This window comes from Clarias gariepinus, chromosome 11 (assembly GCF_024256425.1).
Source record: "Clarias gariepinus isolate MV-2021 ecotype Netherlands chromosome 11, CGAR_prim_01v2, whole genome shotgun sequence".
Lineage (NCBI taxonomy): Eukaryota > Metazoa > Chordata > Actinopteri > Siluriformes > Clariidae > Clarias > Clarias gariepinus.
The window spans coordinates 17,569,992-17,595,642 of record NC_071110.1 but is presented as its reverse complement, the minus strand read 5'-3'; the positions used below and the strand labels follow the sequence as shown (position 1 = coordinate 17,595,642).

The following is a 25,651-nucleotide window of genomic DNA, read 5'->3' as shown; positions in this document are numbered from 1 at the left end:
CGTGCATCTTCTGCAAGTGTAGCTCAAGCGCAGGATGTACTGCTAAGAAGCGGCAAGCAGTAACAATGGAGACAAAAGTGAAAATAATTAAGAGAATGGAACGAGGTGAAAAGATGGCAGACGCTGCTCGTTTTTTTAACGCAAACCATTCAACCAGCAGCACAATTCTAAAGAACATTTTACTGTAATATACTGTGTATAGCCAATTGTGTTTGTCGCCTAGTATCTACATAATGTTTACTGGACTTACTGTAAGCACAAATTAGATGTATGAGTGAGCTCTCGGAAGAGAATTCATTCGTATGTAGGGGACTTACTGTTCTTCTGTTAAAAAAAACATTATTGCTTCTTTATTAAGAACTCATTCACGAAGAGAAAGCTGTATACACTGTACAACGGGCACCTCATGAGCTCTGAAACAGTGTACAACAGCACTGGGATGTTTAACTATATGTGTCTGCATCGCTCTGCTTCACAGGTGCTCTAACAATTGTTAATACTGTAACACTCACCGGCGATCAGCAGCGTAATTCGACATTGCTAATATGCAATTGTTTGTGTTGCTTAGCAGCAGTAAAGACCCTGTTAGTTTGTGGTATTTTTATGTTGGCGGAGCCAAATAATTGATTAAATTAACAAACAAATCGTACCATTTATCGTCATCATAAATGGTGTTTGTTAAACTGTTGTGTAAAAGCAATTTCACCTTTGAGGTCATGCTGCATTCTCAGGCATCAGGCTGAATCATGCTGATATTCAATATGAGTGTGATATTGCTTAAATAATAAACAGATTAAATATATTATCTATCTATCTGTCTATCTGTCTGTCTATCTGTCTATCTATCTATCTATCTATCTATCTATCAACAGTGAGACTACCACAGGCACGGCGGCCCGCCCTACCAACGAAGCCCTGGAAATAATTTTTTTGATCCGCTGCATGTTTTTGTCCACGGTGAGTTTAATTGCTGTAAAAGCCAATGTTAGGGGGAATTTGGTTGAAATTAGTTTATTATAGTTTTATTATTTGAGAAATTTCATTATGTGGATTTTATCTTTTTATTTATGTTAAATGTTAGACTGTCATCCTCCACTGTGTCTGATAAAAATTCCAGGGGAAAAGCTGGAAAAGCTTTTTGATTATTATTTTAATTTGTTTTACTTGTTTTACTTGTACAACTGATTAGCTGAACATCAGTGATTATTACATACAAAATAAATCTAACTAACTATGACTAACTAATAAGTGTCTGTTATTAATAATAAAAATGTAATTGTCAAACTGCTGTAGGATATCAACGTTGGGACATGCAATTATCGGAAAATAATTAACATCACAATAGCTTCTTTATTTTCTATAACAGCATGCTCTGTTGTGTTTTATTTCTTACATAGCACATGCTCAAACATCACAAAAGAAATTTTGTATCTTTCTGAGAAACAGTCCTTTGTGAACTCTAATAAAGACTGTTTTTCTATTTGTAGCCTTGTGCATCTTGCTATAATATATCCATACTTAAGTCAAAATATATATTGTGTGTGTGTGCGTGCATGCGTGTATGGGGTGTGACACAAAAACTGTCAGACACCAGAGGCTTCACTTTGACCACATCACTCCTCTTTTCTTCTTCTCCACACATAGCCTGGCATTGTGTGGGTCATGCTGTGGCGCCTGAGGTGGGAGCCATTACCACAGCACTGAGAGAGCAGACGAGAAGAGGAGGAGAAAAGGCGAGTAGTGACACTTACGGAGAAGCAGCTATGTGGACTGACCACTAAGCACTGAGCGCTAATGAGAAGAGAGAAGAGCTTTAGCCCCGGGCTATAAATATCCCAAGTGCAGGGTTCAGCTGCAGTGGCACGGGGCAGGAAAAGAAGGAGACGAGCTGAGCCGAAGCCAGGAAACTCTGACTACTGCTTACATCCAGAATGTGTGAAGCGTCCGGCTAGGGCTGAACACTGATCAATACCGCTGTCGGCTTCTGTAGCGCCGGAGTGAGAAGCGAGCAAACACGGACAGGATGAAAGCTGAGCATTCGGTGCCAAGAGCGATGACAGAAAATGGCTAGTTTACTAAACGCAAGGTTAGGCAATCATATGTATGTGTACATGTGCATACTGTATAATCCATAAAGCAGAGGCCATGACTGTTTATCGGTCACTAAATCAGTAAAATCTATGGCTCAGTCCGTCCTGTAAAAATGTATGTGGAGGGGTTTATTCCCGTGTGAGGAACAAATGATAGAAAAAGCAAGAACTGACCTTGTGGTACCTCAGTTTTTGACTGATCACTGATGTGAAGATAAAAATTGCATTGTTTATCTTTATGAATGTACTTTTAGTATATATATATATATATATATATATATATATATATATATATATATATATATAAATTATTCTAAATCAATCTAAACAACACCCCACTCACACATCTTTTTAATTTTTTTTAAATAAACCTGTGTTAATACACTAGTAAATTAAACTACTTTACAAAGCTAGTGAAAAAGTGTGCATGTATGTGTGTGTGTGTGTGTGTGTACCGACAGCTTTAGCATGGATTAAATTATAGTAATATATCAGCTCCGTATCTAACCCAAATATGTTAGCAGAAAATCAAGGTTCCACATGAATCAACATGAACTATGAATGCTTAAGGAGTGTTTTTGCTTTTTAGTTCGGTACTCAGTCCATTTTCTTTGAAAAGGAACAAAAATCTTGGAGAAATCCTTTACTATTTGAATGCTAGCATTTTTCAGACTTCTGCAATTATCTTAACATAATTTTAATAATAATAATAATAATAATAATGATACTAATAATAATAACTGTTTACAGATATCCTTTTATAGTGAATCAGGTCAAGCTGAACGTTTTAACACTTTTTGGTGAATGACAGATGTCTGAGGTCGCCTGGTCATGCCTTCAGTTCGCAGACCTCCCACAGTCCCTGTAAACAGAAAGCCAATGGACGAGTCTAACAACATTTTCCGACTGTCCCCGCTCTAAGTATAAGGAGGTGTCAAACGGGGTAAATCCTCTCCGTCCGACGCCTGACAACGAAGACCAAACACACACACACAAAAATATGAACGAGCAGAGAAACGGGTTAAGCCTGGGGTACAAAACGGGGTCAATGCAACGCGGTGAGTCACAAGACAGAATGGGAGACAGTCTCGCAGATGTCTGAGTGCAACAGCAACAGCTGTTTACGTCTCTGTTTTCCGCTCATTTGCTAAAGGAGATTTAAGAGGCGGAACCCTAATCTGCATAACGAGAGAGCACACTCGGACACATGGGTCTCCTTCACACACATACACATACAATACACGTACGTACACACACACACACACACACACTTACTCTACATTGTCTAAAATCTATGCCCACTTATCAGCTAAATAGCGTTGTTTCCATTTTCCTCAGTCTTAATCTAATTCTTCTGTCTTAATATAATCAGAACCTGAGGCCAGCGTAATAATTTATCACAAAAAAATAAATAAATAATAAAAATGCCTGTATACTCATGTTAATGCCAATAACTGGTGATCTCATTCAGACATGAATGTCATCATCTTTCTACAACTGTGGAAATAATGCAACAAGGGAATAATTGGAATCCGTACAACACTTCGTGGCTTTTTTACTGGCATTCATCAAGAATGAAGCTAAATTTTACACTAGGGTCAAGAACAGAGCAAATGAATGATTAAGCAGCCCTGCATTTCCGATGAGCTGGCAGACAGACAAAGCATCATAACTGTCATAGTTAAAGAGGTCAGTGGCGCCGTGAACGGTGTCTGTGGGTGTGAGCTAATCCTGCTGAAGAGGCTAAGAGGAGGAGGGGGGTGCAAATTGCGTGGGCGATGTGTTAAATGCACCGAACAGACATAACCTCCCTGTATCCGGTGTTTTGGCTCAGATACTAATTCATTCTGCTACGTGTTGGCGCGCAACATTCGCTCTGCTCAGATAGCATTACTCCCTTAAAAAAAAAAAAGATTCCTAGCACACGCAATCACAGATTCATAACTGCCACGGAGCCGTACCCGCTGTGTTCAATTTCATGCCTGGAAAGGGTAACGTGAGCAGTCAAGCACGAGCGTCAGCACTAGTCCTGCTTTCATGTTTGACAGAAAAGAAAAATAGGGTTTGTTGCTGCACTCGAGGCTTAGGGTTAAAAGAAGAAAAAAAAAATGAGATGAGTTCTGCTGATTTTATGCTGATGCTCTCTTGTCTTTATCCCTCCTTCCCCACAGTCCTCCTTCTTAAGCTCTGGTTCATGGCCTGTGGCTCCCAAGCCTTTGATACAGCAGAGGCAGAAATCCAGGCGGAGCAGCTTTATTGAAAACATGGCCGGTTGCTTTGGGAGGACTGGCGCTGCTCTGCTCTCCGCAGATCCAGCAGCAAAGGCGCGGGTGAGTTTGCTGATTACAGAGACGAGCCCCAGACTCCTGCTTTAATGAGCTGCAAGCCCATGAGTCATGGTGCGCTCTGCCAGAATGTAAAACTAGACGAGAGGCCAGTAACATCCTCGCTCCCCTCTCCACCTTATTTAGAAGGCACCTAGAAATCACTTGGCTTCTTGTTGACTCTCAGGGCCCATCATGCAGTGGGAAGCGCAAACCTACAGTAGACCCATGCTGAGCAGAGTCTGTAGAGAGCAAAACACTTCTGCACTTTTACTGTAGATGAGGACAGCTACAGTACAGCTACAGGTAACCCTGTTGATTTGTTGCTGTCAGAAATGATCAAAAGTAGCACTTGATTAAAAGGATGATTTGAAAGGAAAGTGGCTTTACAGGCTCGTTATGTTATCCTGCTGTGTTAACATGTACGACGCTCCAAGAGCACAACTGACCAGAAAATTTTTTTTTATTAAAAATTATTTTCAAACCGCACTTTGTTTTTACAAGAGCATTTAATCGAGTATTTCTGTTTCTTTAACAAAGATGTTCCGATATATGTGTGCTAAGTAATGAGTTGCTCTTAGAATGTAAATACTCTAATCTCTGGAGAGAGACATCATGGAGGTGTGCTGCTATAGAGGCTTTATGCAGAAATAAAAAGTCCAAAGCCACTACATTTCAAACTTAGAACTCAAAAGTATTAACTCAGATCAGCAGCGTTTCTTGTGTAACGTGTGCTTCCCTGCGTCTGATTCAAGTCCTGGGCATTAACGGAGACTGGCGTCTTCTGCAGCAGGCTATGTGGAAGCTGTTAGTTAAATCAAGTTAAGCCATTTCCGTGCTTTAAAGCCACTTCCCAATCACCATGCGCCTGCAGGAAGGTTGAAGATTTGATGTACGCTCATGTTTGTGCCAAATCTGGTTTAAAGCCATGGCTCCACCCCACACAGAATTAATTTATACTGAGAAGAGAAATACACTTCGGCTTTCAGTTCCGTAATGTGGTTTTATCGGTTCGGATTTGAAACCTATGCTCCTTATTTGGTTTGGTGTAAAATGTATGTTATAAGAAAGCTTGCCTCCTTGTGGTCGGAATTAAAAAAATAAAAAATTTTCCTATGAAAACAACTCGACCATGTAAAAATATGGATAACGAATATGTAAAAATCTTTTGTTTGGGATCCTCAATCTACTCCATAACAGGAGCTCTGCAGGGACGATGTGTAAATAGATTGGCGTGAATATTACATTAACTTCCCACACTAAACACATTTGCACAAGCAGAGCACATTATGCTCAACACAAACAGAGCACCCCCCACACCGACTAACACACCCACCTACTCACTCTTACACACACACACAGCTCAGCCTGGCCATGTGGGGCATAACAAGATCTTTACACTTGAGCCCGCGTGGCTCCTCAGGCGCTGACCAGATGCCCTGTACTAACCCAACTGCTCTGTACTGTCACCTCGCATGACAGTTCGTGTGTGTGTGTTAGACCTGAGACAGATGGGAGAAAAGGTGTAGCATGTCATGTGTAAAGAAAACGTGTGTGTGTGTTGCATAAATATCATCCAAACATTACCCCTACATTTCCCCTTGACTGAGTCTCTTCTTATCGAGAGTTAGTTGTTGGAAATTCAATTAAGGCAAAATTAGAAATCCTATTTAATGATACTACCCATATCCTGTAACATTTATTAGAAAAGCATTTCTTTATCCATGTCTGACAAGTACTGTCAGAAGCACAGCATTTTATCTACACCAAGCTACTCAACTTCACATGGAGCATTACGTTTAATTAGACATCTTGATGCTCCTTGATGTTTGTTCATAAGCATTATCATCAAATAACCAACAAGAAAATCTTTGTCTAATTTACACTCACAAGTTTATCACTCCTATATATATATATAGTTTAGAACAATGCTTTATACATACTTTATGTGATGTAAATCATGAGGAAAGCCACATAAAATTCATTCTGTACTTTTGATAAAATACATACAGAACAGAATGATAAATGAGTATATAAAAATACTGTATATATATTAAGTAAATGAGGTGAACACTGCTTGTAAGAGATTTCATCTGGTTAACTGATAATCAAGAGCAAAGGTTAATGTTTTGCTTGAGTTGTCAGTAGACCGGCTACAAATGATCTCTTGATCAACTTTTAAATTAATTTAAAATAAAAATTATAATAATTTTTTTTAATGAAACTGACATTCTGCCTTACTGCTTTTATTGCAAAGTTAATTCGTTGAAATGAACACTTAATAAAATCCATTATAATGGACTCCTTACTTATAGTAACAATACGGTATTTGTGTATGACAAATAATACTGTATAAAATAATTAGAAAAGAAAGAAAATACTGAAGTAAGGGAACATCCAGTGTAATGTTTTTCCATGGAAGTACTGTTAAAGCCAGTGCTGGAGGTGTATATCATGAGGTCCAGCTGTCTGGTGGCAAAGCAGGATGACCAACAGTAAATATTAGGAATGACCCAGTACCTGGGAAGTGTGTGACACCCGGCCAAAACACACACAACATGCAGAACACTACACAAGGCACTGCGTAACTGCTGGCTTCATCTGCAACACTTTCCTGCCCAGACTCCACTGACCAAAATACATGCATACACACGCGCACAAGTCCGTGCACACACACACAAATTATAATTGGAGGGTAAGGATACAGAAGCAGTTTTTGGTCAAAAGAAGAATGGAAAAAGAACTTCAATAAGTGCATAAAGCAAGATCTCTCTCTCTCTCGCTCACTCTCTCTCTGTGTGTGTGTGTGTGTGTGTGTGTGTGTGTGTGTTGCCTACCAGGCCAAGGCTCTCAGCATAATTTAATGAACTGAGAACGACCTTGATCGGCGATTCAAAGCTGGGAGCATGGGCCACTCCCCCACTCCCACCCTCTGCCCTCACATTCATCAAGTGTGTGTTTTGATCTTTCAGGCACATCACATGTGCCCCCCCCTCCCCCGCATAACAAGCCCCCCTCCCAACCAGCGCCAGCCACACCGCACTATTATTGGCTAAGCTCGCTCAGCAAATTAACCCCCCCAACACACACACTCTCAAACACACACACTAACAATAATGCAATGCCCTCGCGCCGCCCTGGGCACATCCTACACTGAATCGTTAACTTTTGATTAAGCCTGGCTGCTCCACACAACTAATAAAGAGGGGTCAGGCAGCTGCTTTAATACTCACAAAGAGTCATTACTCCTCTTCCCTGGTGACGGTTACTAGACATGGTCACACGGGCGAAGAACAAGCCCTTTTAATACACTTGAATAAAACACCAGCAGTCTGAACAGTCCCTGGTTCAATCATTGGGGGGAGGGAGGAAAAGAAAAAAAAAAACACATGACACAAATCATAAATGCCCTTCCTGCCTCTTTCCTAGTGAAATCATCACTTTATAATTTTACCGCTTACTGGAACCAGATGCAAAAAAAAAAAAAAACGCTGGGATTACTGAAATTACTTAAATGACAGAAAACAAGGCTACCCAAGTCACTCAAACACCCCCGCCCCATGTCCTACAACACCACTCTAATGGCCGAGGTAATATGACATGCATTCTGGTTTTATTATTATATATTGTTATAGTATTTAAGAAAATACCTCTTACATTGAAACTCATTGCTGTGGATGAGACTTACAGCTGGCTGGCGAATTACAAAATCAGGCCTCACCATTACAATTACTTTGCAATATTCCAGTGTAAAAATGGTACGAGGACATTTCTTTATGAGACAAGTCCTTCCTCTGAACCTGTCCTGCTAGCTTCCTCTGAGAAATTAAAGAGCGCAGGAAAAGAGATGACTTTTCCCTCTTCATGTGGTCTTTCGGCTTCGAGCGAGCGTAATGAGCTAATTGTGGCTTTTGACTACGACTTGCAACTTTTTCCCCTGAAACCATGTGTGTTATTCTTCGAAGTCCATAAAGCTTTTCGAACTCTTGTGGGGGGAAAAAAAATTAACCAAGTTCATCTAAGTCAGTGTAACTGCAAGGTATTAATTATGCTGAATGAAGAGACAGAGTTGGCTGCTCCTCTCCAATTAAAATATGGTCAATTTAATCACATCCTGCTGAGTGCTGAGAGGGACTGAGGCATGAAAATCAGAGCAGATGGAAGAAAAGGAAGAAAAAAGAGCGATAGAGAGAGACACACCAGGGATAAAGCAGATATGAGCAGGAGTGAGCACTAAGACTTCACACTCTGATGTGTAATATCACACAGTAATTAACATACTGCAAATCAGTGATTCTGCAACTAGGGAATCACGTAAGCCATTGCATCATTTTTAAAGTAATAAAAAAAAAATGCATATACATTTAACAAAATAACATATAAAGAAATATGTTAGTCATCTCAGACAACAATCTCTCTCTCTCTCTCTTTTACCAAGTTTGCTACATTTTAGCTAACAATCCAGTAATTACATAGTGGTTTTAACAAAAACTAACAAAATGTGGCTATCTAGCATCCAGGGATTTTCTTTAAAAAGGTTAACTTATATTTTACTTACAGTATATATTTTGGCTAACACTGTTGTAATTTACATATTACAAATAAAAAAAAAATAAAAAAGTGTAAATTTACTTTTGTTTTTCTTTCCGTGACAATTTTTCACATACTTAACAGATGTCATTGTGTTCAGGTAACAGTAATGATTCAATGTTGTGGGACTAAAATATCCGTCTTTTTTTTTTTTTTTTTTTGGTCAAGAAGCAATTTTTACTTTTTAATTTTAATTTTTTAAGCAAAAGTTACTTTTCTGACAAATGCAAATGACATTTGTTTAAGATGTCTTCTATCTTGTCTGTACATACAGTATACGCACATGAGTGTAATATCAGTGGTACACAAACAGCTATAAAAATGAGAATAATTTTTTACTGCTTGAAGCTGGTGGTGTGTGGTATCTGAAGCCTCTCTTACTTCGTCCATACCATTTCTCCCACACTCTCCACTAATCCGAACGTATTTAAATATCATTACTCCCGTTTTTGGGGTGGCATCTACAAACTGACTCGGCCGCCCAGCGGGATGGATGACGCACTCACTAACTCACTCGCACTCTCTGTTTGTCAGAATGCAGGAGATCCTCGAGTCAGCCTCCAGTCACGCACGGCAGGATTTACGGGTGGAAAATTGCAACACTTGAATGGGGATGGTGAAAAGAGGAGACAGAGGCCAAGATAAAGATGAGAGAGGCGTGAGAGGAAGGCAGACAGGGAGAACGCATGGGCTGAGCTTTTACTGCGAACACTGCAGTAAACTCAGAGCCTGACCAGTAAATAGCAGCGCTGCATTCCATCTTAGAACAGACACGAGTCATGCAGCCATCACTTGGACTCCTTGTACACTAAGTACTAGAAAGATTTATTCAATACCCCCAGCAATAATAATTGAAATAAATAAATAAATAAATAATTTTTTTAAAGCTGAATAAACATAAAATATATCTATTTGTGTGGATTAGGTTTCTTTCTTTTTACAAGTTTATACATGTTATTTTAATTGATGATTAACGATCTCTGTGATTTAAAGGATTATAGAAATCCAATGCATGATGCATTTTTCTTTACTATATTGCTCAGCCCCTAGCATCATCTGAACAGCTGAAGAGAATCAAGCTGTTTCAGAAAGAAAAAGGAAGAAGGGATGCAGAGGAAACAGGGAAGTGAGAGAGGAGGAGGAGGAGAAGGAGGAGGAGACAGGAAAGCAAGGGAAGTGGCACTGAAGGACAATGGGAGGGAGGGAGCCTAACAGGAATAGAGGAGTGAAAGAGAAGCCGGGCTCGGGGAGCATCGAAGGAGTTGTTTAAGGAGAAACAGTGTCCGTTTGTGGCCGCTGATAATACTTTCCATTCAACAGGGCTCGCAGCGCACTGATTCCTCTGATTGCAGCCTGGCGCCCTGCTGGCGAGCCTCAGTGCTGAAATTAAATCCACTCTATTCAGTTATAAATTATAATGCTCTATAAACAACACCCCCACTGGGAAAAAGAGGGGAGGGGGCAGAGAGAGAGAGAGAGAGAGAGACAGAGAGAGAACAAGAAAGAGAAAGAAAGATAGACAGATAGACAGACAGAAGAAGAAGAAGAAGAGGAGGCAGATATAAATGGATAGGCATTAGGATAGGAAGTGTTCAGTATCCTGAATGAGGAAAGCAGGTAAGAGGAAATACAAGCACAGCAGAATTGCTAAACAGTGATGTTTCAAATATGCAAAGTTAATTATTTTGATAAAGACATGGATTAAAAATCCATTTGCTTTATTTATTGGGGTAGTGACAGGTCAGTGGATTAGATGGTGAACTAATGATCAGAAAGGTCAGGAGTTCAAACCCCAGCACCGCCGCTAAGCAACGACCTTAACCCTCAACTGATCACTTGTATAACTGAAGTAAATCTAAGTCATTATGGACAAGGGCTTCTACCAAATACTGCAGCCTGAGGGTTATTGGGTGTCAAGCATTTACACTAGTAAAAGATAATACTAATAAATGAATAGATAAATGCTAAAATTAAAGTTGAGGCTTGTGTTCTGTAAATTATTTATATAGAATGTACTCAAATTTTTCTTTTTCTTTTAAGAAAGAAAAACACAGTGAGGTCAAGTGAGGTTAATCCTCCTGATATCACAGATCTCAAAGTGAGAGAGAGAAGGCAGTGAGAGCAAGACAGAAAGCAAGAGTTACTCTGTCTGTGTGTGTGTGTGTGTGTGTGTGTGTGTGTGTTGTGTGAGAGAGATGTTTGTTTCATTGGCAGCTCTAAGCTCTGTTTGAGGATCAGAGTGGCTCTGCGCCACTCTGCCGCCACCTTTGTCTCAAGTCCAATGTCTGGAACCCTCGGCACCCGGGTAGTGAACTACAGGTCACTGTAACACACACACACACACACACACACAAAGAAAAGAAGGAAAGCACCGACGTCCACCCAAGCGCAACAGTTATAACCAGTTGTGTCTTTCTCAGATTTGGTGAAATCAGTACTTTGCCAGTGTTTTGACATTTCATCGTGTTGTGACGACTGAAAGAGATTGGAAGGAGTGGATTATAATTACAACATTAACGTTCCTGACCTCTAATTACTGCCCTCACACACCCCGGCATGCTCAAGAGTGTAACACTGCGTCAACCTTCAACTGTTTATACAAGATCCTGTCATTTCTGACCAGACATCTCTGGCTATGAGCCGGTGTTGGCTGTGGTTCAGAGGTTCCACTTACATGTAGTAATATTCTGTTCTTACAAGGTAATCTGTCTAAGACACAACATACACTGGGTGGTACAATGGTAAAAATTAGAGGCCGGCAGAAACTTTTAAATACTGTTTACACTGTGGTAGTGCTAAAAATGCCAAAAGCTGTTAATGCCTTTGCTTAACATGGTATCTGTTGAAAACATGCAGGAATATTTTAATAGTTTTAAAAAAGAATTTTTAGAGGACATCACGAATGTCAGCACCACCGCAGCTCTTTAAATTGGTGCCCAAAATAAACAACATGTGCACTTACGCCAGCCACAGCTGTACAGCAGCTCTAGGCAACTGAACCACTTTTATAAAGAGCGTTTAGTTTTCTGTTTCTCACAAGCCCTACAAAACTTCTTTAATTTGGAAAATAAAATTGTAGCAGCTTATCAAGTGAGTGATCAGCTTACAATGTGAAGCTGATCACTCAAAATTCCTATCAATTAGGAGTCTAGTGATGAAGACATTCATCCAAACCCAGGAACTCTTGCAGCTTTCTAAACTGGATTTTTATAAAAAACGCATTTTGCGTTATACTGCTCGTGTAAATTTATTAAAAATAAAAAAATGACAAACAAATAAATGAATGAATAATAATTTAAAATAAATAAATAAATAAATAAAAATATCTAGCATAATACGATGAGGCTCACTGAAAACTTGGACCTGTAACCAGTCGGGAATAGAAAATTCTGCCAATGATAAACAGAGACAGTTTTTATTGTACACATGCAAAATGTGTATAATAAAGTCCGTGAAATAAATCCAAACTGAGGTGGTTTGTGGAATTTATTTTATAATTATGCCTTCAAGAGGTTCGAGAAGTTTTGTATTAGACAAGACGGCTTGTTTATGCTTTTGGCTTCGAGCATGGAATGAATGACTGGAGAATCTTTTTTATTTTTTTTACTCACAAGCATCTTTTAGTCATTTTAAACGCCATTAGCATACAAAATATATTCATAGACACATTTCTGTACAATTCTTTCTATTAGCCGTGGCTAAATACATATCTGGTGTGTGTGTGTTGTGTGACTCTTCAGGCTGGAGAAAGTAATACAAAAGAAGAGATCTAACCTCATACAGAGCATTCCCAATCAACATGGACACAGTTGGCTTAACATGTCAGTGTTAAACCTGTAGAAATACCACAGGCAAACCAGAAACATGCAACCACACACACACACACACACACACACACACACACGCAAACTAGAATACACAGACACTTGAAAGGGCGGAGAATGTTCCAAAGATTCAAAATGCCTTTCAAGTGCCATGGTTCAGGGAAACGTATTGGGAACGTCTCTGACAGCAGGCCGCTCTGAACTCTCGCTTGTTTACTCAGAGATGCCTCTGAGCCACGAAAGCTCACCGCTTTGCCCCATTTGAACCCGGTTGGTGCATCAGAAAGAAATTTCTGGTAATACCAAGTATGCTTAAGGTAGAGCACGGAGATGCTGCTTGGTCTGGTAGCATTCAGTAAAAATAGCAGCGGTAACTGGTCCAGCTGTCCAATCACAAAGCTGCTGTTCACCTCCCACCCAATTATGGCACGATTGGCAGCGCAAACAAAGAATTACTGGTTGTTAAGTCGGCCTCTTTCTCATCTCTGGAGCGGCTTCCTCTGTGCTGCACAGCGCACGACGCCTGCAAACACCTGATACGCATCCAGCACCCTGCTGCCATGCAGTCCTGTTAAATTGTTACCACCTTTTGCTAAGCTAGCGCTGACAATTAACAACGTTGCCCTCCACTTCAAAGGCCACTGCGCCTGTAGGTTAAACCGCAGTGCTCCTGCAGATTTGTTTTTGATTTTCATGAGGTCCCAAGACACTCTCAAACTTCTCACAGACGCTCTCTCCTCAGATGCTCTCTACTCAGACGCTCCAGTTAGATTGGCTATCAGAATTGCTTACTTATGACCAGTGGCAGCCTGTGGCTAGTCCAATGAGGACAGAACCGATATGAGCTAGATGATTTTACATGATAAATATCACTTAACATCAGAAAAACACAAAAAAATTATATTATTACTACTATTATGACTACTAAATTACTTTGTTTATTAACATAATGGATTTTTAAAATTTTTGATTTTTTATTATCTTCCAAAACACACAAAATTGATTTACATTGATTTTTTAATTTATTAATTTATTTACTGTATGCTTTTTTTCTACAATAACTTTTAATTAATTGTAATTTAAATGTAGGCATTTTTACCCTTATCCAGGGGACTTAAATTTTCATCTCAGTATACATTTGAGGGTTAAGGGCATTGCTAAAGGGCCCAACAGGGACAACTAGGTGGTTGTGGGATTTGAACCTGGGACCTTCTGAACCATAGTCCATTGCCTTAACCACTGAGCTACATCTCAGCGTAGCGAGACGTCATTGTTGTTAATCTTTTAGCTGCTTTCATTAAGAAGTCGCCATAGCGGACCATCTGAACTTAAAAATAGGTTTTATGCAGGATGTTCTTCCTGCTGCAACTGTCCCGTTTTACCCGTGCTTGAGACCGGCCTTGCAGCCAGTGACTGGAGTTGGGTGGGAACTGAACCCTGGCATTTTAAAAGAACACAAGAATTCAGGACTGTGATGTAAATTTGCAAGTAAATTTGCACTGCAAGACACATACTCTCTATTAGCCGTGGCTACAGTAAATACATATTTGGTGTGTGGGTGTGTGTGGGTGTGTGTTGTGTGACTCTTCAGGTGTGAGTAATATTTTATATCACACTTGACACTAACACTGTGATTTTTGTGTGAAAGGGGCTTATTAAGCTAATGATATAGCAGCACCAATGAGGGTTGGCAGCTATTAGCGCCTACCCTGAATACTATTAATAAGTCGAACTAAATGCACATTTTTAGATTATGTAAACAAGCAGAAACAGTCCAGCGGAACTTTTAGCCAATCTATGGTGTTGCTGTTCATGTTATAACCTCAAGTTAAGTTCCAGTGATATTTTGAGAGATAACAACTGATTGATGTCTCATAATTAATGGAGTAAGCCTTGTTGCTCAGTTGGTAAGTCATGTTGTTATTACTTTTGTTTGTCTTCAAGCCATCATTACTAAGCCTGATTTGTCCATAACAATCTGCATACATTACATAACTGTAATAATAATAATAATAATAATAATAATAAAAACCTGACCTAAAACAGTGGAACAGCGATGACATTCGTTGTGACATTAGTTTGCATATGGGGTTTTGTGATTTCATTTGATTTTTATGCAGTTATTGGTGGAAAGCAAATTATTGGAAGCATAAACAAGAGCTGGATGGCAGTAAAGAGTTGTTCGATACTTTGCTGCCTCAGACGACTGTAACGTCAATATGTCGCAGGCTTTCTAAGTTATCAGAACGGCGCCACATTTGTGTGCTTGGTGTATTGTTGTAGGTTAATCCTCCAATTGAATACTAAAAGCAGAAATGTGAAGAATGTGTCAAAAGTGAGTGTCAGCATAAATTGTCAGCATTTTATGTTACACTGAATTTTTTTATAACATACAAAAAAATTAATCTGCTACTATGAAGTTCCTATGCATCCAACTAAACACTTAGATGAACTGGACAAATATAATTTTTTCTCATGAGGTCTTGTACTGACCATCACTGAAATAGTGATTTTACTCATCACATTAACAGTTTTATTTTTATTTATATGTATACAGCATTTCTTTAACGAGTTGTGTGAAACCTTTGTGGCTGTCTTGGGTGAACTTCGGCAGCACATGATGAAACCGTGGCTCCTGCGTCAATCTGACGGGCGGATTGTAAAGCCTGCCACAGCCACGCACATGCCCCCACAGTGCCGACGAAGAACTAGAGCAAAAGCATCTCTGAATTAAGTTCAGGATGGAGGCGTGATTGTGTGCGTGTGTGTGTGTGAGAGATACTGTGTGAAAGAGACTGTGTGTCTATGCACACACATAGGGGGTGGGGGAGAATTTGTTAGAGAGAATGTGTGTTGCTCTTTCTCAGTAAACAGCTCTTGCTGTAGCCCCAGGATGTGAGCTGTCATTTCGTATAGCTGGTGATGAGGCACAGAGCTGTCAGGACAGATGAAGATAACCCACAACAAGAGAGAAAGAAAAAGAGAGACGGACTGACTGGGGACGAGAATTTCACAAGGAAAATTGTTCAATAAGCAGGGGGTAGGAGGCATTAAGTGTTGACAGAAAGATTTTCCACTGGAGTAATGAAGAGTGAAGAAAACGCCACTGTCACTGAGGCATCCTGAGTGGCAAAGACGTTGCTCTCCGGGAGTGTGAGTGAAAAAGACCAGTCTCGCTGGAAAAACCTGAAAAAGAATTTTGAGCCATAAAGTCCACCTAACACACTATGTGCTAATTCACTTACGTGGTCGGGCGTTCCAGATGTTAAAACCTTGTATTAAAAAAATTAGTTTAATGTTACTTTGTGGAAATGTGAAGTTATAACTTTCAGCTCCAGAGACCACAAACAGCTTCTAAATTGAAGGTGGAAACTGAAGTAACTGAGAATAGAAGGAAACATCATTAGCATTTCCTTTCTTTAAAAGCCAAAGCCAAAACGGTGCTAGATTTGGTCTACCAACTAACTTTAATGCAGCATCACTGCAATACGATACCATATTTTTACTGTGATGGCAATGAAAATATTTCCGGAGGTTCTGCTTTACAGCAGTTCTTAACTAAATAAGTATTGATAATAACAAGAAATCTTGGCCCAACAGAGAAGCATTTGCATTGTCGTCAGATTGATACGATCGAAGAACAATTCTGACTGAGAAAGATGGCATTTCCTCTTTTACCTGTCAATCAATGTGCCATTAGGCAATCATGAATGATTAAAGAGGGCAGATTTCCTCTCAGAAGCTCATCCTCGCCCTCATCCTTCCTAGCTGTAGGAAATCATTATTACTGATTAAGAATTTGATCAGCTAAAGTTTGATTTCCTGTCAATTTAAATACCAATACAGGTCAGCTTCAAAGGATATACAATACTTTATGTCCATTCATTATTTTCTTAGATTTTTTTAGTCTGACATTTTGACCAATGGTTTGGACCAGACCTAAAGTAGAAGATTGTCTTTTGAGGTTTCATTACTGAGCTCAGCAACTAGAATCAGCTGAATGCTCAGTTTGGTGTGGTGTTTGTCTTGTCAAAGTTCCCAGGCTTACCCAGAAGAAAAAGGTAATGTTGTTCCAGTGTTAGAAACACTAGTGTTATTATACCTAATCACAAGACAGCCTATTTGTTTAAACCTATTTTCAGGCAAAACAACCACCCTATATGATGTTTTCCTTTTTTTTTCTTCGTTTTGACAGATGTACTGACTGAATGCAATCAAAGTTTAGTCTGAGAGTCTCACGCAGCTCATTTACATGGGCTTTCCCAATTATTTTAGAATGTGTTTTTTCCTGTGTTAGTCACGTGTGATGTGTGCTGTGCAACATTTGACCTTCATGAAAGGCACGTCCTGGCTCCCAAACACATGGATTTAAGGGTGTCCCACATATTGGGTTAAAAATCCTGCCACTAATTTAAGCCTTTACTCCACTTTAAAGACGGACCAATTTAACTTTGATGAAACGGGACTGACTTGCACAATATGGCTTTGAGTTCGGCACTTCCATACACCCCTGCGCTCTGCTAACCGCAATAGTGTGTTTGAAACCTCGGCAGTATCTGCGACAGGGTCTTTTTTTTTTTTTCCTTTGCAATGCTGGAAGTGCCGAGGCGATACTCACTTTATATTATTGGTGGAGTCTTCCCGGCGTGAACTGCTAAATTAATCATTTGAGGATGGAAAAGGAGGAAATTTTTCTTGCTCCACCGCACACCACAGTTGAATGGAGCCCAGTTCTAGCCTCGCAATAATTGAAGTGCTCATAAGAGATCAAAGAAGTAAGTTTGGTTACATCTGTGTGGGGAATTCCCCTTAGAGAGAGAGAGAAAGAGAGAGAGAAGAGAGAGAATGGATATGTGTGTCTGGGTGTGTGTGTGTGTGTGTGTGTGTGTGTGTGTGTGTGTGTGTGTGTGTCTGTGATGTGTGACTTTAAATGCCAGCTTTTCCGCCCTTCATCAACATAATACCACTTCTGGACTAATCAATATGATTTAAGATGATGTTTAAATGGGATACTGAATCATCACTTCATCATTGGTGGAATTTTGAAAACATCGTGTGGTCCTGGTGCCGTACTCCGATTTGCACGTAGCAGCAATTTTTCACAGTACGGCCAATCGATTAAACTAACATTAGTCAAGTTTTCAAAAAGACGTGAGAAAGCATGTGTAGTCATCAGGAACAGACCTTGAAATCCCCATTTCGATATACAGTAGTACACACTCAAATAGAAATGATAAAACGCAGTTGTAAGAAAAATAATAACAATGCACAGAACAGCTGGCTAGTAAAACTAGAGCAAAGCTTACTTGGGCCAACAAAAATGACTCTCCCAAAACGGTTAAGAGCTTAAAAACTTCACCTTTCCATCTTAGTTACTGTGCGACTAAAGACCACATAAAACTGTATTAGGTCTTGGAATTTTGGGAAACATTAAAAGTGAGCTTGGAATGGAGAAAGGGAAAAAAGTACTCAGCATAGACTAGAATAACAGTCTGGCTGATCTGCTTCAGAAACATCTGTATCCAATTACAAACTACATCCTACCACAGATTCTCAATAACACGAACAACGCAAGCAAAGCTGCGAGTTCAGGAGCGATGTCAAGTGCAGGTTCTACAGCACACGGGTGTTGGGAACTGAAATATTTCATTAGGCCATGAGTCTGTCGTGCATCAGAGTGGCTTTCGGGGAGCTCTTCCTCCAGCTTTGAGCCTCTGCTCTGAACCTCAGGCACTAATGCGCTAGATTTGGCCTGCTCTAATTTCCCAGACAGCTGGCAGACTTCTGCATTGCTTCAAAGCAAAAATAATCAAGAAGTATGCAAGTGTGGTGTTTTTTTTTTTTTTACGGAAAGAAAACAGCAATATGATGCTTTTGCTAATTTACTACCCCAAGCAAAGGTCCTGACTTTAAAGAAATGCAGAGGCCAGAACTTGGCTAGGCCTTTTCTATACACAGAAATGAAATTCCGTATGAATTTAAGTTTTTTTTAACCATTTATTCGAATACATTTTACTCTGTTATTACTGATTAGGGTGTATTAATATGCAAGGGTATTTTTGTTAAATATGGCATTACGAATACATACAGCATTATTATTAATTATTTGACTAGATAGATATGAGGTAGAGACAGAACGGCATGCGAGTTGTGGTGAGAACCCAGCCAACTGCAAATTCTTTAATAGCCAATTATGTTGTTCTAGGAACTCTAATTACCCACATACAGTCGATGATTTCCATGATCGAATTAATGACTTAAAAAAGAAACAGAGTTAGAAGACAAAAAGCAAACACTGATGAGAAACTCAGCATGTCATCGACCTTTACACATAACTACTTCTACAAGACTTAAAACAGTAATGCCAGCTAATTTACTGAACCAATCAGAAACTACCTCATGTCAAGTGTTGTTTCTTGCATATTTTACAACAATATTATCACAGAGGATGATGTTTTGGTGTACTGGTGATGAGGATTGTGGTGGATTGGAGATCGATGGACAAATAAGACCCACTAGGATGTGAAAGAACTCCTCCAACTCTAGGTGTAACTATTGTGTAGGTCAGGTGACTTAAATTACACTGATTTATACTTGGCATTTATATAATGAATACAAAGAGTAAAAAGGATTTAGTACTATAAGTTGTACACTAAAATACATTGTGTAAATCATCTATTATTATAAAATAACTGTTGATTTACACAGTATATAATAGACATTGCAAAAATGAGAAACGTGTGTATTTTTAATCCCTCATCAAGAATTGTGTTATGTGTCCATGACAAAGATTTAATTTAATACGAGAGTGAGACAACAGCAGGAGCAGAACATACGAGTGCCTCATCCTCCACCAAAGACCATTAGAGCCAAAGACAGATGACAAGCTTCACACTTCTTTACAGTATGTATGTGTTTGACCTGGTTCTGCTATGTAAGTATGAATTAAGCTGTGTACCATGTATTTTAATGAGGCTCCAGTGGCCAGTGATGCTAATAGTGTCGGGCCTAGGAAATGCCCGTTCAGGGTTGTGTGGTGAAATGACATTTATCTAATGCATCTTTAAACCTCTTTGTAATTAGTGGCTGGCTTGATGGTGATGCAGGGTGACTGGAGAAGCCGGCGCCAGATCTTAAACCGGGCCTCAGTGTACTCTTACAGGCGTTTGTTAAGATCACTGGGGCTAGAAGGGTTAGCCACGTTTTTGTGCCTCAATTCACACCCTCTAAACAACAGGGTCAGATCAGTCGCGCTTTAATAGACACATCTCTTTGGTTGTTGTGACCTTTTCCACAGTAGCCACTGGAAAACAAACTCTGCAATTAGAGCTTAAGCTCAAATCAAAAAGATTGTGGGGGATCCAGTTTGTGTGAAAAACTTCCATAGTTTAAACTTTTCTACTTCGCAAAATAAAACACTCACAGTGTGTGAGATGAAGCTGAGACGTGGTGCTGGAGGGCAGCTTGCCAGAAGCAAGAGAACCAATCAGGATAGTTTGTATTGGCCTAATTTTCTGTTATACTGGGAAGCAAACTGCTCTTACTGTGCATTGTACACATGTTTAAACATCCTTTAATGTTTGTGGTTAAGATGTGACTGGTAAAAACAAAAGGTGTCAAGGACATTAAGTACGCTCAATACATTATCCCCTACCTCTATCTGTGACATTCCATTAACTCAGATTTTCATTCTAAATCTGCAACTTTGAGAAGGCTTGGACATTTAATTCATTCTTGAATTATGCATTTTATTCTATAATTACATCTTTAGTCACGGTTTACTAGCGTCAGTACCTGACCTGTCAGTGAGAGGGAAAGAGATTTTAGCAATAGTTAAAGTTAAAGCTAAAAATATTCTGATCAGCCTTAATGTAATCAGTGATATTATTTCAGGTAATTTTTTTAAAGGTTGAATATCTTACACCTTGTTTATGCTAAGTTGTACTTCTTTCATCATCAGCCAAATACACTCCTTGTTTGGTGATTGGAGAGTAGGGGTAGCTCAGTGGTTAAGGCATTGGACTATGTTCCGGAAGGTCCTGGGATCAAACCCCAACCCCTTGTGCAATGCCCTCAACTGCTTAGATGTATAATAATGAGCTAAAAATAAATACATTTTTAAAAAAGCATCATTTGGCAAATGCTCTGAATAAGAGCATCTGCCAAATTCTGAAATGTAAATGAATCACAGTTAAAAAAAAATTAAAAGTAGATCAGATAAAGTTTTCTTATCGGATAATGTTTTCTATCAGATAAAATTGTCTTAAAGCGACTCCAGCACATTAAAATCCACTTATACCACTTCAGTGCTGTTATTTTAGCAGTGAAAATATTTACTAATCCCACTAAAAATATTCAGTTTAGCTTTTTTAATTTACATCCACTGGTGCAAGTGTTTGTTTACATTAAGCAAGTAGCTTATTAGAAGCTTAATTTAAAGTTGATTATTAAATCTGGTCTAATCAAAATTTTCATAATATTGCTTTTACTCAACAATTTGATTTTATTTATGGTGCAGGATATCTAAGTACTGCAAAAGTTCCATTAAATTTTGTTCAGCCAATTTTGTGTGTTAAATGATGTTTTAAAAGATATTTTTTTATAGCGATTATGTGTGGTATGGGGGAATTTAGTACATAAAACTGAGCAGCCAGTTTGAGTATTTTACATGGATCACCTCAGACTGCTGCAGATATGTTTGTTCTAATGAGATGGATTTTTTTTCATAATGATCACATTACCACTTTTTATTAGCACCAAAATTTTAGAACGTATTAAAAAAACATACATTGATCTGTCCATACATCTTAAAAGTCTACTTATAGTCTATAAGTCTAGTTATAAAAGTTTTTATAAGTTCTGTTAATGTCTCTTTTTTTTTTGGAGCAAGCTATGCTGTGTCGCATCTTTGATTCTGTTTCTTTGTTCATTTTGTCGCTTCTGTGTCTTCCACATACTCTGTCATGGAAAACTGTTGCATTGATTGGCTCAGCTGAGTGATGTGTATAGCCACAACCAGCTCGAGAGCAAAAGCATTGAAATAGTAAAAAAAAAAAAAAAAAATTTAATGTATGGATGCTGTGACAATCTTATATATCAATTGCTCTACATTTTGATGTCATTTATGGCTCAGGTTAAACTTAAAGCAGATATCTAATTACCGCAAATGTTTAATTTAATTCTGTCCAGCCAGTTTTGCGGGATGCTATGACATAATCTGGTTGGACAAACAGACAGGCAGACAGAAAATGTTCAGGCACTGGTTTGGGTTCTCCAGTGTATGAAACATAAATATATCATCGAAAAAGCAAGTTCTGATGCATGAACAAAATCTTTCTTTTACTTACATCAAATTTCTAGTCTTTTCACTACCATAAATAAAAAGCCAGGGATCAATTGAGTGGATCCAAGATACTAAACAGTGAACTGAACTGGAACTGCCAGTGAGATTATGCCAAAGGGTCAAGGATAAAAAGCAACAGTCTCACAGGGAGGACTGGCACATTACTTACTGCTGGAACTTATCTGTAAAGAGTCCTTCAAAGAGGGAAGCAACAAAGAGGGCGAAAACAACAAAGATAAAACAAGAAGGAAAACTGTTATGGGTTAATTAACGCTCTGCATAAAACCTTTTACCATGTAAGTTTGTGGAACACCAAAAGCCAGAGAGAAGTTCTTAAAGGTATTCTACCAGGTTGAGGTTAGGACTCAAATCAGTTAAATTCTTCCACACCAAACTCGCTCATCCACGTCTGTGCTTTGTGCACTGGTGTGCAGTACTGGTGTAGGGGCTGTTTTTTAGGAGTTGGGCTCGACCCCAGTGAAAGGACCTCTTAGTGCTTCAACATACCAAGACATTTTGGACAATTTTATGCTCCCAACTCTGTGGGAATAGTTTAGGGATGACCCCCTCCTGTTCCAACATGACTCCACACCAGTGCACAAAGCAAGGTCCATGAAGACATGGAGGAGCAAATTTGGTGCAGAAGAACTTAGCTGACTTGAGTCCTGACCTCAACCTAATAGAACACCTTTGGGATGGATTAGAGCGGCGTGTGAGTCAGGCCTTCTCATCCAGAATCATTGTCTGACCTCACAAAGAAGATTGGTCAAAAATTCCCATAAACACACTCATAAACATTGTGGAAAGTCTTCCTGGAAAAGACAAATCTGCAAAGGGTAGGCCAATATCATATTAAACTTCATGGATTAAGAATTAGATGTTACTCATGTTCATATGCATTTGAAGGCAGGCGAGCGAATACATTTAGACATTTGGCAGATGAATACTTATTCGAGTTCTTTTGGCAATACACACACACACTTATTAATTAATATTTATTTTTTGCAATAGCCGTTCGCTCTCATGAGTGCATACTGCAGTGTGAGTTCAGAAAAGGTATTTGGACAGCACCCCTCCATGCTCTTATTTAAAGGGGAAATGAAAGCTGGTTTGAGTACTGACAGGTGTGTATGGTGGGGGCACCCACTTTCTTGTTGAAAAAGTTTAGGGCTCAACTAAACAACAGCCTGTTCATCCAAATTAGATGCGGCTAACAGTATGTGTCGCCATGCTCGACAGCCTGTCAGTTCAGTACCCTTATGCCTGTTGCCACAGTGCTGCACTGGCATGGTGTTTTTCCCAAAAGACAGGACTTGGGTCTTTTGTAAGCACGACTGTGGAAACAGTGGCAGCACAGCAACACATGGAGATTGCATAGGCACTAAAGTGCTGGAGCCTGTTTTTACCAAATCTCATTCTACACAGTGTGGTGACAAATGGAGTTTGACATCTCATGTAGCTACCGAGGGTTTCTAAGGGGTACAGCAGAAAAGCATTCACACTAACACCAAAAGATTGCAAGTCTAAATGCTAAAGATTCCAGGCTAAGAATTAGAAGAGAAAATTGGTTCGGCTTTCTTGGTAAAAATATTTTATTTATCTTTCTTTGACCAATAATGGAGATACTGGACAATTGAGGGATTGTGTGCATGCGGAAAATTTATGTGAAATAGATGAGGTGGAGGGAATTGTAAAAACAGGAACAGCTAAGGGACAATGACAATAGCTACAGAATAAACATTCATCTTTGACATGCTTTAAGTTTCATAATGAATGTTCATGTTATTCAAAATCCTGGAATTAAAAGCAAATTGTACTATGATGTCAATTTATTTGGTTGTTGCACATGATATTCTGAATACATTTTTATAACCTAACTGGAAAAGTCTTTTTTCCCCCCCAAGGATGGCATTAATTCTGCACCTAATAGGAAAAAATAATCATGCATTTAAAGAAAATATTGTGTAAGGCACAGGTAGACAGATTAGCCTTGTACTTTCAGTGCAAAGTCTTGGCTAAATGTCTAGGAGAAATTGTGTGATTAGGGAAAATGTAAACTATTCCTTAAAAACATTCTGTATGGATTGCATGTGTATAAGATATAGTAACATATTACACAAATATTTATACAAAACATCTTATATGTAAGAATACCTAACAAAAAAAAAATCTAAACATGCACAAGTTGTATACAACATGTGGACTTGATATATACTAGACAGGTGCCCCTGTGTTCTTCCTGCCCCACAGCTTTCCTGTCTATGGGTAGGATAAGCAAGGCTAACACTCAGGAAGGAGCCTCCAGGCATTATCAGCCTCCTTCAGTCATTCTATCCAAACCACCATCAGCATTCCCAAAATCTAAATGCAATACTGGCATTCATGTCTGAGCAGGAAGTGCTGAGCGGCACAAGTGAAGCATTCATTTGCTTGCTCTGTTCTCTCGGCCATCTTTAACCAGAGGCTAAGCTGCCGCATGTGGGGCCAGAAGAAGTATCAGGTGATGAGTCCAGACAGAATAAGAGTACTTATGCTTCCCAGTCTTAAATGTTTGCTCCTTCTGTGCTCACTCTAGATGGGTGTGGAGAAAGATTATGAAAATAAAGTGAGAAACATTCAAAAATCTACGTAAAAGATATTTAAAAAAATGAAAGCAACACAAGCAATGGCAGACCATCAGGAAAACGCTGTACAGTCGTGGTCCAAAGTTTTGAGAATGACACAAATATTAGTTTTCACAAAGTTTGCTGCTAAACTGCTTTTAGATCTTTGTTTCAGTTGTTTCTGTGATGTACTGAAATATAATTACTTCATAAGTTTCAAAGGCTTTTATCGACAATTACGAGACATTTATGCAAAGAGTCAGTATTTGCAGTGCCTTCTTTTTCAGGACCTCTGCAATTCGACTGGGCATGCTCTCAATCAACTTCTGGGCCAAATCCTGACTGATAGCAACCCATTCTTACATAATCACTTCTTGGAGTTTGTCAGAATTAGTGGGTTTTTGTTTGTCCACCCGCCTCTTGAGGATTGACCACAAATTCTCAATGGGATTAAGATCTGGGGAGTTTCCAGGGCATGGATCCAAAATTTCAACGTTTTGGTCCCTGAGCCACTTAGTTATCACTTTTGCCTTATTTTTTTTTCCATCGTGCTGGAAAATGCATTGTTCTTCACCAAACTGTTGTTGGATTATTGGAAGAAGTTGCTGTTGGAGGGTGTTTTGGTACCATTCTTTATTCATGGCTGTGTTTTTGGGCAAAATTGTGAGTAAGCCCACTCCCTTGGTTGAGAAGCAACCCCACACATGAATGGTCTCAGGATGCTTTACTGTTGGCATGACACAGGACTGATGGTAGCGCTCACCTTTTCTTTTCCGGACAAGCCATTTTCCAGATGCCCCAAACAATCGGAAAGAGGCTTCATCGGAGAATATGACTTTCCCCCAGTCCTCAGCAGTCTATTCACCATACTTTCTGC

The 25,651-nt window shown here is 39.2% G+C and overlaps 1 protein-coding gene across 5 annotated transcripts in view; it reads right to left on the bottom strand.

Annotated features, from left to right (window-relative positions):
- The window catches only part of bcas3 (BCAS3 microtubule associated cell migration factor), a 207,852-nt gene that overhangs the window by 79,616 nt on the left and 102,585 nt on the right, over positions 1-25,651 (bottom strand). Inside the window, exon 24 of one of the 5 annotated variants that reach the window (XM_053506837.1) lies at positions 24,709-24,742. The exons of the other annotated variants lie outside the window; for them this stretch is intronic. Within the exon in view, the coding sequence (XP_053362812.1) occupies positions 24,738-24,742 (5 nt within the window). The 3' untranslated portion in view covers positions 24,709-24,737. Of the gene's footprint in view, positions 1-24,708; positions 24,743-25,651 lie in introns of those variants that run through there. 5 annotated transcript variants of the gene reach the window in all.